The sequence below is a fragment of the Camelus bactrianus genome, chromosome 3, assembly GCF_048773025.1.
Source record: "Camelus bactrianus isolate YW-2024 breed Bactrian camel chromosome 3, ASM4877302v1, whole genome shotgun sequence".
NCBI classification, from domain to species: Eukaryota; Metazoa; Chordata; class Mammalia; order Artiodactyla; family Camelidae; genus Camelus; species Camelus bactrianus.
Genome location: NC_133541.1, coordinates 45112375 through 45125383, shown reverse-complemented (window position 1 = coordinate 45125383; position 13009 = coordinate 45112375). Strand labels below are relative to the sequence as shown.

At 30.0% G+C, this 13009-nt stretch overlaps 1 protein-coding gene across 8 annotated transcripts in view; it reads left to right on the top strand.

The window, feature by feature from the left end:
* The window catches only part of ADAMTS6 (ADAM metallopeptidase with thrombospondin type 1 motif 6), a 263530-nt gene that overhangs the window by 199181 nt on the left and 51340 nt on the right, over positions 1–13009 (top strand). For all 8 annotated transcript variants that reach the window (XR_012504565.1, XR_006722682.2, XM_074358973.1 and 5 more), the window contains 3 exons: positions 4139–4272; positions 5799–5922; positions 6422–6502. Coding sequence is in view for 6 of the 8 variants with exons in the window: in XM_074358973.1 (XP_074215074.1) it covers positions 4139–4272; positions 5799–5922; positions 6422–6502 (339 nt within the window). In the remaining 2 variants the exon portion in view is untranslated. The remainder of the gene's footprint in view (positions 1–4138; positions 4273–5798; positions 5923–6421; positions 6503–13009) is intronic.

The following is a 13009-nucleotide window of genomic DNA, read 5'->3' as shown; positions in this document are numbered from 1 at the left end:
ATTTTATGTTTTCTTCTAAAAGCCTTATGGTTTTGGTCTTTATATTTAGATCTACAATCTAAAACTAATTTTAGGGTATGGTATATATTTGTAGTGTATTTGTGGACTCTATTTTTTTCATTGATCTATTTATCAATCCTATGCTAATTTTTAGGTTGATTTTAACTATATAGTTTTGGACATAGGTAATGTAAGCTCCCCCTACACTTTGATCTCTTTTTTTTTTTTTTTTTGAGATTTATTTGAATATTCTAAGTGTTTTGCATTTCCACATAAATTTTAGAATCAAGTGTTAATTTTTACAGAAAAACATCCTGGGCTTATGACTGCTGTCATGTTGAATCTATACTTCAATTCAGAGAGAACTAATATACTAATAATATTGAATTTTCCAATTTATGAACGTGGTATATCTCTCCATATTTTTCTTAATTTCTCTCAGCTGTGCTTTGTAGTTTTAGGTGAAGCTCTTGAAAAAATTTTTTAAACACTTTTATTGTGGTATTGAAAATCTTTTGTTCCATCTATTTCTGAGCAATTTATGGCTTTGACACTATTATAATACACGTTTAAAATTTTTCATTTTCAATTATTTGCTCTAACATATAAAAATAAAATTGATTTTTGCGTATTAACTTTGTATTCTGTAACCTTTCTAAATTCCCTATGAGTTCTAATAGTTGTTTTGTAGATCGTTAAGAATTTTCTTGCTAAATAGTCATGTTATCTGGAAACAGATTATTTATTTCAATCTTTATGCCTTTTATTTTATTATCTTGCCTTAATTCACTGCCTTGGCCTTTCAATACAGTTTGTGCATGTGTTGACTGTATGTGTTTTTCTTCTTTATTCTATTACTATAGTGACATAGTTGATAGTTTTATAATGTGAAACCAACATTTTATACCTGGGATAAACCCCATGTGGTGATGATTTATTATCTTTTTATGTGTTATTGGATTTAGTTGCTAATATTTGATTAAGGATGTTTGCATCAATCTTCATAAGGAATACTGATTTGTAAATTTTTTTCTTGTTATATTTTTGACAAATTGTGGAATCAGGGTTATTTTGGTTTCCAGAAATAGAATTTTTATTTATTTTGAAAGAGTTTGTAGGATTGATACTATTTCTTCCTTAGGATATATTTTACTAGTAAAACCACCTAGGCTTGGTGTTTTCTTTGTGAAAATAACTTTTTATTATAAATTCAACTCCTTTAATAGATAGAGGGCTATTCAGAATTTTTTTATACTTACATCAGTTTCTAAATCTGCGTCTTCAAGAAATTTGTTACTTCTATGTTGTACAAATTATTGGCATGAAAACTGATTATAACATTCTCTTATTATTCTATTTAATAACTGTAGGATCTGTAGTGATGTATACTCTTTAAATTCTGATATTGATAACATGTATTTTCTCTTTTTCTTGATCAATCTTGCTTGAAGTTTATCAATTTTATTATTCTTTTCAAAGAATCAATGTTTGGCTTTAGTACTTTTCTCTAATTTTTGTTCTTATTATTGGGGGTTTGTTTTGCTCTTCTGCATTCCTAAAATTTTATGTATTCTTATTTCCTTCAATTCAAAACATTTACTTACTTCTGTTACAATTACTTCTTTGACTCATAGGTTATTTAGAACTATGTTATTTTTATTTCCCAGTAGTTGACATTTTCTAGATTTTTCTGTTATTAATGTATAATTTAATTCTTTTATGATCACAGCATACTCTGTATGATTTAAATTGTTTAAATTAATTGAGATTTGGTTTATGGTATAGCTAATTGTCCATGTTGTATACTTGAAAAGGATGTGTTTTCTCCAATTGTTGGATATAGTGTTCTGTATGATAATGAGGTCAACTTGACTGATAGTATCATTCAGCTGTTTTAAATTCTTTCAGATTTTTTTCTGCTCTGATTTTTCTATCAATTCCATAGAGAAATGTTAAAATCGTCAACTATTATATGACTTTACTTTTTTTATGTGTGTAAGTTTTTGCCTCATGTATTTTGAATTACTTTTAGAGGGTGCATATACATTTGGGATTGTTTTGTCTTACTGTAGGAGGAGAAGTAAATCTCTGAAATAATTAACATATTTAATAATTAGCATCTAGATAATTGTATACTTAGTAAATTAACCCTGAGTTTATAATAAGCATTAACTGAAGGTAATCAGTAATGTGACTTTCCTTTTAGAGAGGCATCTTAAATCCCTTCTGGAAATAATAGTGGTACCTCTTCTGAAAACTTATTGTAGCAGAGGAAGCTGAACATATCTTCAGATGTAAAAAAAAAAACAGAGAGAATAGATTTATTTCTATTATTATCACATAGAGTGGGCTAAGGAATACAACCATAGCATTTATATGTCCTGCCTATCAAATACCGTCTTACAAAATTAATGCTAAAATTGAATAAATAAAAGACTCATGTTCTCTTTTTAAAGCTTGATACATAAAAAGTTACATTAAATTTCAAAGCATTACAATAAAAAATGGGGAAAGAACTATACTGGGTAGCAATGAAAAAAAAAAATCCCAGTAAAGTCTGTGGAGATTTAGAGCAATTTTATTCATGAGAATCTTATAAAAATAAATATAATACGTTGATTATCAGTTCAGGAAGAAATTATTTTATTTATTATTTGTTATTTCTGTGCTCAGTAGAGCAAAATTTATCATTAATTTAAGCATAATAGTAACATTATAAGTTATATAGATGTTCTATAGCCTGTAGACATTGAAAATGGAAGAAAACATGGACTTCAGCCAGAGATTGTAAACTGGCAGTTTAGGAACCATTTTTACTTATATACATGTTTTAGCCTCCACATTTGAAAACTTTAAATGAGTTGCCAAGAAGAGTTTATATTTTTAAAATCTAGGTTTTTAATCTTCTCCTGAAAAAAACAGGCTGACAACAGTCAACTGTAACAGGAATCTCCTTTAATGGACTGTTCTTTCTCTAATTTATCATTGTCTCCACCACTCAGTTGATTTCCCTTTTACTTCACCCTACAGAAACCTAGTTTCCACCTTTACTAAGACCTAGACATGTCATTTCATCTTGCTGCATAATTTTCCTCATTAGAGGTGGTCTTTATTTCAGAGAAGTTTTATCAGCATCATTAGAGTAAGGACAAAGTGTTCTTCATGAAACTTCATGAAATGAAGTTTCACAGAAAGTATTTTTAAGTCATAATTTCAATCAGTAATTATATATTTATAAATAGCTTTTTATGTGCTGTTTTGAATAAAATAAATCTATATTTATTGCTACTTTTCCAATATACTAAGAAGTTATGATACAAACTCTGCTTGATTTTTTTAAATTGCTACCATTTATGCCTATTTTTCACATCAGCCTTAAAAATACAAATTTCAATGACAAAATGAAAATGCTCAAGTTATTATATGCATTTATTCACAAAATAAAATTAGATGTTTTAGTTATTTGAGTTTATTTTTTAAGTTTTTATTAAATTATTTCAGCTAAAAAACATTAACACTATGTAATATTTATCTTTATTAATCTCATAAGAATTATTCAAATTTAAAGCTATAATTAATTTTGACTTTGATTTGCTAATCTTACAAGAATTTATCTCCATGATAAAGCCATGTTCATGGAATATGACATGTTTAAAGCAAGTACAAGTTTAGTTTTGTTTTACAACTAGCATATCTGCTTTGAAGTAGCAGTTTTTGTATCATCTTCAGTAACAAGTGACAATTTGCAGAAATTCCTATTTGTCATACAAGGCCATTCTCAAGGCCTTCTTAAACTGTATTTCCTTAGTTTTTTTTTTTTAAAATAGCTTTTATTTCATTCATTTTTTCAACATTTATTTACCTCCACTGTGATGCCTTTTGTCTAAAATATATTGAAAATACATATGGGAAATACCTGAAAATTTCAAACCTTAAGATTACTCATTGGGTCCTCCTTCCATTTGCACAAGCAATGAAAATAAGCATGAAACTTAAGCAAAGGAGGAGAGAAACCTACACAACTAGGTTTACAATCAGGGAATGATGTCCGCATCAATTGTAAATTTGCCATGGATAATACTGAATCACTGTTCCTTAGAACCACTCCATTTATTCCTCTATTACTATATTTGTCCAGGTGGGGTAAAACCTTGTGCACTAAACTGCTTGGCTGAAGGTTACAATTTCTACACTGAACGTGCCCCTGCGGTGATTGATGGGACTCAGTGCAATGCGGATTCACTGGATATCTGTATCAATGGAGAATGCAAGGTTTCTCAGATTATGAATTTCACTTCTTTATGTTGGGGTTTTTGAGACTTTTGTCTTTCTTCTCAGATGGTAGCTCCTAATTAATACTATGCTTATTTTTAATAAAGAGAGCTACATTTTAGAGTAATTTAATTTTTAATAAAGAAATATACATAGTTAAAGATAGAATTATCCATTCATATTCAAGCACCATGTAAATGTGATTTATTGTGGTGTTTTAGTTATGTTTATAGTGATTGCTAGAGCTATGAAAATATTTTGGACTTTAATTTCCATTATTCTTCTGTTCTGTTTACAAACAACATGCTAGAAGAAGACAGAGATTCAACTCTTACTTCATATGGCTGCCATATGTTCTTAATGAAAGATTATTTGATATATTTCATAGCAAAATTTTTCCTTGAAGTGTGAAACAACTATGCTTCTCCCACTTTGTCTTCTTTTGAAGCATTTATAATGCTTTTCATTATAGAGTTAGTCTTTACCTTACTAAAGTGTTTACTTCAGAGAATTAGCCAGACCGGTTGGGAATTGCAGGAGCAAATCCATGCTGTTTTTCTAGACCTGTGTATGAATCTTTTCATAAGAAAAGCCACAAATGAAGGTTCCCTTAACTTTTTGCCTTGTTTGTTTTTGTCTTACCTTAAAAAGAAGCACAATATTAAGTGCCAGAAACTGAGAAAGATGAGATAAAAACACTATTTTACTTGGTCTCATAATTTCTTGAAAGTTTCTATCCTTCTGGTTAACTTGCTTCCAAATATATCCAATAATCCTGTGTGTGTTTGTGTTATTTCTGGGACAGTATTAAATTTTTTTCAGATAACAAAGATCGAAGTACATGTTGAATTCAGCCATTACTTGCCTAGTATCAATGGTTAAAGGTCAAATTACATATTTAAGTGCCAAAGTATGTACATAAAGTATATAAAAATCCACATTTCTATGGTTAAATTTAAAATTGAAAGGTAGAATTTCAGCCTCTAATGTTGCGTGTTTACATCTCCTTTTTGTTTATGGTAATTTTCTTCAGCTAATGGAAATAGGTATTCAGTTTTAGAGATACATCCAAGTATGAATTTCGCAACTAATCCTTGACACTAACACTAACAGTTGGATATCCAGTAGAGCCAGTGGTCTAGAAAGGACAAACCATAATGCCCAGTCAAGACTCTTGTTCTTACAACCCTCAGTAGGATCATACGCCATTTTCCTTAGTTCTTGCATTTCTTGATTGAGGGCATAAGTAAGAGCCCACTTACAGTATCTATAAATGAAGAAGAAATATAGGTTAGAAATATAGGCATGCATAAGTTCCTGGGGAATCAGAATTTTTTTTTTCTTTAAACTTATGAGTTGAGAAATGTTAACTAAATGAAAGTGTGAATGTAAAAGTGGAAAGAAGAAAGTATTTCCTGTTTTGATTTCCTGTACTGGAAAAACAAATAAACAAATTATGTATTTGGTTAATTATGGGTTCAAGAGTTCCTCTTTTTGTCACACTGAATATTATTCTCTCTTTTCAGCATGTAGGTTGTGATAATATTTTGGGATCCGATGCTAGGGAAGATAGATGTCGAGTCTGTGGAGGGGATGGAAGCACATGTGATGCCATTGAAGGATTCTTCAATGATTCGTTGCCCAGAGGAGGTGAGTGTATAGAAAGAACTCTTCCTCAAACTGCTGGTATACTTGGAATAGCCAAAACACATGATTTCTCCTCTTATTTAAAAAATTTCTTTCTCTTGGCAGACAATGTTTTTTCCCCAAATTTCGTTCAGTCCTTTAAATATTAAACGTGGCTTCCTGTAAGATATTTTAAGGAAGTCCTATTCCCTTTCTACTTGATTTCATTTAGCCACATTTCTTTAAGATGAGAATTCCCACAGAGCATTGATGTGGAAGCCAATATTATACATGTTGAGACTTTAATGATCTCTTGAGATAATTTTAGAGAAAAAGACAAATATTGTAGAAGTATTCTTGAACCAGAGGCAAACTTGCTTATTGTCATAATTTATAAAGTGTAAAGTCAAGGATAGTGTGGAAAAATAAGGAAACTTATTAACAACTGAATAGTTTACTAAGTGCTCATTTTCTGACAAAAGCTCCAGAGGCTGCTTATCACTGGCTCTCTTTTGTGTTCCAGGCTACATGGAAGTGGTGCAGATACCAAGAGGCTCTGTTCACATTGAAGTCAGGGAAGTTGCCATGTCAAAGAACTATATTGGTAAGCAGCATATTTTGCTAGATTTTAAAAACTAATGAGGAAAGGAGCATAGTATCATGAAGGAAGACATATACTACTCTGAGGTAAAACACTTTTCAGGCTAAAAAGAAGGAAGTTCTACTTGAAAGAACTAAACAAAAATATTAGTAGTTTATAGCTTACTCTTCACTGGGTTGGTTATTTGATTTTTTAAAATGAATTTTATTGATGTATAATTTATATATAATAAAATACATCCATTATGAGTGTACAGTTCAAACTGTATTTACAGTTCTTTATCTCTATATATCCATATAAATACCACAACCAAGATGTAGAACATTTCTGTGAGTCTAAAACATACTCTAAATACCCTTTGCCATCAAATACCCTGAGCTTTAGCCTTGGAAAACATTGCTCTTTCTTCTGACATTATATTATTATTTTCTGACATTGTTATTTTACTTCTAATTATTCTGGAATTTCACATAACTGGAATCATACAGTACATACTCTTACATCTGGCTTTTTTTTTTTTTTGGTTCAGCATAATGTTTTTGATATTCATTTATACTGTTGAGTATATCTGAAATTCATTGCTTTTGACTGCTGAATTGTATTCCATTGTGTGGATATACTGTAGTTTATCCATTCACTTATTGATAGATATTTGGATCATTTCCAGTCTTCAACTATTATGAATAAATCTTCTTTGAACGTTCATAGACAAGCTTTGTGTGGACATGTATTTTTATTTCTCCTAGATAAAAAGCCTAGGAGTGAAATCAGTGGGTCATATGATAAGTACATATTTAACTGTATAAGAAATTAATTAACTGTTTTGCAAAGTGATTTTATCATTTATATTCCCACCAGTTATGTGGGTTCAGTTACTCTACATCCTTGTCAATATTTAGTATTGTCAGTCTTCTTGATTTTACCCATATATATATTTTTTTTATCAAGTATCTAAACAAATATTTTTGCCTTTTTATTTTTTTCTTTCTATCAAGTTTTAAGGGTTCTTTATATATTCTAGATATGTCTTTGTTCAAATATATGTTTTATGAATATTTTCTTCTAGTCTGTGATTTGTTTATTCCTGTTCTTAATGATTTCTTTTAATTTTGATGAGATCTAATTTATTAACTTTTTATGGTTTGTGTTTTCATGTCCTACCTTAGAAATTTTACCTACCCCAATGTTGCAAAGATTGTCATCAGTGTTCCTTAGAAAAATTGTGGGTTTAGCTTTTACATTTAGATATGTGACCCATTTTGAACTTTTCTGTCAGATATACATTAAAAGATGATTATTTTTAATTATTTTCATGTGGATATTCAATAACTACAGCACCGTTTGTTCAAAAGACTATTATTTCTCCCATTAAATTACCTTGACATTTTTGTTAGAGATCAATTGCACATGAACACATGGATCTATTTCTCTTCCCTCCCATTGATCCTTATGGCTATTCTTAAACCAAACCACACTGTATTATAGAGATTTCCACTAGGTCTTGAAAACAGGAAGCCTTAGGTCCTCAAATTTGTTCTTCTTTCTCAAAATTATTTTTTGCTTTTCTAGGTCCCTTACATTTCTATTTACATTTTAGAATCAACTTGTCAATTTCTACAAAAAGATTATATGGAATCTATAGATCAATTTGGGGAGAATTGACATCTTAAACATATTATCTTCTAGTATGTAAAAAGACTTACCTATAGATTTATGTAAGTCTTTACATTTGTTCACTAATGCTTATTTTTCCATGTACAGTTCTTGCACATACATATTTTAAAAAATCTATCACTAAATATCTCATTCTCTTTGATATTATTGTAAATAATATTGATATTTTAATTTCATTTTCAAATTATCAGTTGTTGTATAGCAATACAATTTATTTTTGTATTAGCCTCATGTCCTATGACCTGGTTATGTCACTTATTAGTTCTAATACTTGTTTTGTAGATTTCTTTGGATTTTCAACATAGATTATCATGTCATACTTGAACAAAGGCAGTTTTACTTCCATCTTTCCAATATTTATGTCTTTTATTTCTTTTTCTTGTCTTAAAATAGTAGTCAGGATTTTCAGTACAATGTTGAATAGAAATGAGGAGACTGGACATCCTTTCATTGTTACCAATCTTAATGGGAAAATACTCAGTTTTTTTATCATTAAATATAATGTTAGCTAGAAGATTTGTATAGATGCCCTTTATCAGGTTCAGGAAGTTCCCTTCTTTTTCTAGTTCTGGGAGTTTTCATGAATGGGTTTTGAGGTTTATTGTGTGATCATGTGTTATTTTTCTCTTCTTTTCCCTGTTAATATAGTAAATGCATTGATTGGTTTTCAGATGTTAAATCAATCTAGCATTCTTGGGATTAAAAATCACTTTGTCATAAATGTATTATCCTTCTTATATATTGCTGCAATTGGTTTACTAATATTCTATTAAGAATATTTGCATCTATGTTCATGAGGGACATTGCTCTATAGAGTTTTCTTGTAATATCTTTGTTAGTTTTTATATCAGGATAAACCTGGCCTCATAAAATGCATTGGGAAGTATTCCTTTCTCCTCTGTTTTCTGAAAGAGTCTGGGTAAAATTGGTATTATTTCTTAATGTTTGATAGAATTCTACTGTGAAGCCATTGGTGCTGGAGTTTTCTTTATGAGAAGTTCTTAATGAAAAATTAAATTTCTGTAATAGCTATAAACTTGTAGGATTTATTGGCATAATGTGCATAATATTCCTTTACTATCCTTTTAATGTCTGTAGGCTCTGTAGTGAAGGCTCTTCTTTCATTCCTCACATTGGCTATTTGTGTCTTCTTTTTCTTGATTATTCTAGTGAGGGGTTTGTTAATTTTGTTGATCATTTCAAAGAACAAGCTTTTGGTTCAAAAGACTTTTTTCTGTAATTTTTCTGTTTTTCATTACATTGATTTCCTCTCTTCTCTTTATTATTTCCTTTTTTGCTCTTCACTTTGTGTTATTTTTCTAGCTTCTCAAGAAAGAAACTTAGATTATTGATTTTTAAAATCATTTCTACTCTAAAATAAGCATTTTGCACCATAAATTTATCTCTCAGCACCACTTTAATTTCATCCTATGTATTTTGATGTGTTATTTTTTCATTAACACTTGAATTAAAATATTTTCTTGTTTACCATGTGGCTCATGGCTTAGAAGGTATTATTCAATTTCCAAATATTTGAGGGGTTTCCAGATGCTGTTACTGATTTTTAGTTTAATTCTTTTATGGGTAGAGAACCTTCTCTGTATGATTTTAGTTCTTTGGTTGAGGTTTGTTTTATGACTCAGAGTATTGTCTATCTTAGTGCATGTTCCATGTGCACTTGAGAAGAATGTATATTCTGATGTTATTGGGTTTAATATTCCATAAATGTCAATTAAACAGGTTGATAGCTTTATTCAAGTCTTCTATATTCTTATTTATTTTCTGCCTCCTTGCTTTAGCAAAAATTGAAAAGCCATATTCAAATCTCCAACTAGAGCTGTGGGTTTGTTTATTTCTTCCATTAATTTGTAAGATTTTGCTTCATTTATTTAGAACTTTGTTGTTAGGTGTATAGACATTTAAGATTGTTAGATTTTCTTGATATATTGAGCATTTTATAATTATCAAATGTTCCTCTTTATCTCTTATAATATTGTTTGATCTGTGTCTATTCTGTCTGATACTAATCTAGTTATTCAGATAACTTTTAATTAGTCTTTGCATGGTAAATTCTTTTCCATTCATCCACTTTTCACATATAAGTGTTCCCGAACCTAAAGCATATTTATTTTAGACAACATATAGTTTGATTCTTATTTCTTATTTTGTCTAACCATCTTTGCTTTTTAAATTTCAATCTCTAGTAGCAGAGGGAGTTGACACACTTTTTCTTTAATGGGCCAGAGAGTAAATATTTTCAGCTTTACAAGACAAGATATCTCTATCTCAGCTATTCAGTTCTGTTATTATAGTGTGAAAGCAGACATACATAATACAAAAATAAAAGTTTGTAAATAACTTTATTTATAAAACAGGTAGTGGGCCATAGTTTGCCATCTCCTTGTTTGGATCATTTATATTTGATATAATTATTAAAATCGTTGGGTTTAAGTCTACCATTTTGCTATTTTTCTGTTTGTTCCATGTGTTTTGTCCTTTATCCTCCTTTTATGTCTTCTTTTAGATTTGTCAAATGTTTTATAGTATTCTATTTGATCTCTAGTAATGGCTTATTAGCTATTCTTCTTTGTTCTGTTTAATTAGTGGTTGGCTCTAGAGTTTACAAAGTGCATCTTTAATTTATCACAACACACACCTTCAAATAATATTACACCATGTTATGTATAATGTGAGACCCTTAAAACAGTTTACTTTCATTGTTTGTGCTATTTTTTAAAAATACATTTTACTTCTTAATATGTTATAAAACTCAGTACACTATTTTTTGTTTTAAAGAGTCATTTATCTTTTTAAGAAATTTAAAAATAAGAAAAATTACTTTCTATTTTCCTACATGTTTACTGTATCTGGCATATATTCTTTCTTCGTATAGATCTGAGCATCCATCTATATATATCTTCTAGTTTCTCCTCACTATATTCATTTTTCTTTAAAATCCTATTTTAACTATTTAACAGTTAAAATAGCTGCTTGAAAATTATTTTCTGCTAATTCTATAGTTTCTGTTATCTCTGAGTCTGTTTCTTTTACTTGGCTTTCTTCTTGGTTTGGACCATATTTTCCCCCTTCTTTCCATTTGTAGTGGTTTTTCATTAGATGTACATTGAGAACATTTTTTTATTGAGTGTATGGATTCTGTTTTTTTCCTTTAAAGATTGTTAAGTAACTTGTAGATGAGCTTGATCCTTTTGAGGTGTGTTTTTGAGCTTCGTTTGGGTGAATCTCAAGTGGTCTTGAGTTTAGAGTTTGCTCAGCTCTACTAAAAAGGCATGATTCTCTACTGAATGCCCTTCTGGTTGAATCTCTCTGAATTCTCACTCTCGAAATTTTTCTGCTTATGGCTCCATAGCAGTTTTTTGGCCTGGCTTCATGGAGTTGTATCCTATGCATACAGATTACTATTCAGCAACAAATTCCCTCCTGTAATTCTCTGGTTCTACAAATTCTGGCTATCTTAGCCTTCCCAATTTCTGATCTCTGTCTTCTAACTCATTGAGACCACCATGCTCTGCTTGGGTTCTTCTGGTCTACACTGACAGAAAGTGCCTCCAGGCAGAAAGCTGGAGAGATTATATGACGCACCTTGTTTCCTTTTCTGCGTGTCAACAGTCCTGCATAGTCTTATAGCCAATGTCTAAAAACTGCTGATTCATATATTTTGTGAGTTTTCTAGTTGTTTACAATTAGAGGAGAAGCTAATCCCAGTTATGTTACCATGTGAAGAAGTGGAAATTCTGTTTATTTGATTTTTGATCCATTGAGGTTTAGATTCTAGAGACTCTTATGAAATCTGGATGAATTCTTATTCCCCTTAAAACGTCATTCCTTTTTCCTTATATGTTTTAAAATTAAGAATGCATCTTTAGATAGAATACCAAGAAGACTCCTTTATTTTTATTTAAGAAGACTCCATTATTTTTACACCATAATTTTAGACTCTTTTCTGCATCAGCAAAACAAAAATAAGGTTTCTAATGTCAGATTTTTCCCTTTGATAATTCTCTGTTCATAATGCCACATCCTCCTCCCTTATCAAATTTTTATTCAGCCCCTCTTAAATGCTTAGTGTTTTTCTAAACTATGTTATGGTACCAGCAAGGGTGAGTTAGGATTCCTTCACTGAGTAGTTAAAAAAATGGAAAGTGGGAGCTTAAATTGAAGGAGAATTCAAAGATGCTAGAGATCTTGTTTTTATTTTTGTTTTTACTATTCTGTATTATACATGCTCAAATGTCCTTATATAACCTAAGTAATTCTGATGTTTCAAATGAGACAGAGAACCACTGTAAGAGTTGAAAATAAAAATTTTGAAATACAAGACAAATTTAAGACTAAGTAATTCTTAAAATTGGTTGACGTGTTCCTATTGCAAAAAGTTAATTAAATTTATTTTTGACAATTAAATGGATTTCACAACATATCTGAAGTAAAGAAAGTGCAGGTATATTTGCCATGCAGATGGGGGTTGGGGAATGAAAATGCTCTATATTCTTAAGGACAAGTGGTAGAAGTCCGGAGAGTCAGACACTCTCTCCCGTATGACACTTTGGGACTGTTTGTTCATCTCACCTGGTGAAGTTTTTGAAGAAGCTAGCATACTAACAAAAAAATTAAACTGACATTTTTGTTACTGGCAAAGTATGGTAATCATTATCAAAATGATCACTCCTGTTTATTTATAGAAGTTTTTGTGTAGTAGTGCTAATAGCCCTTTTTCTATCACATATTTTAAAACTTTTTAATGCATTTTTCCTATAAAAGTTTTAAAATTATGCATACATATCTATTAATCTTTTTCTTTATAGTTTTTGAGGG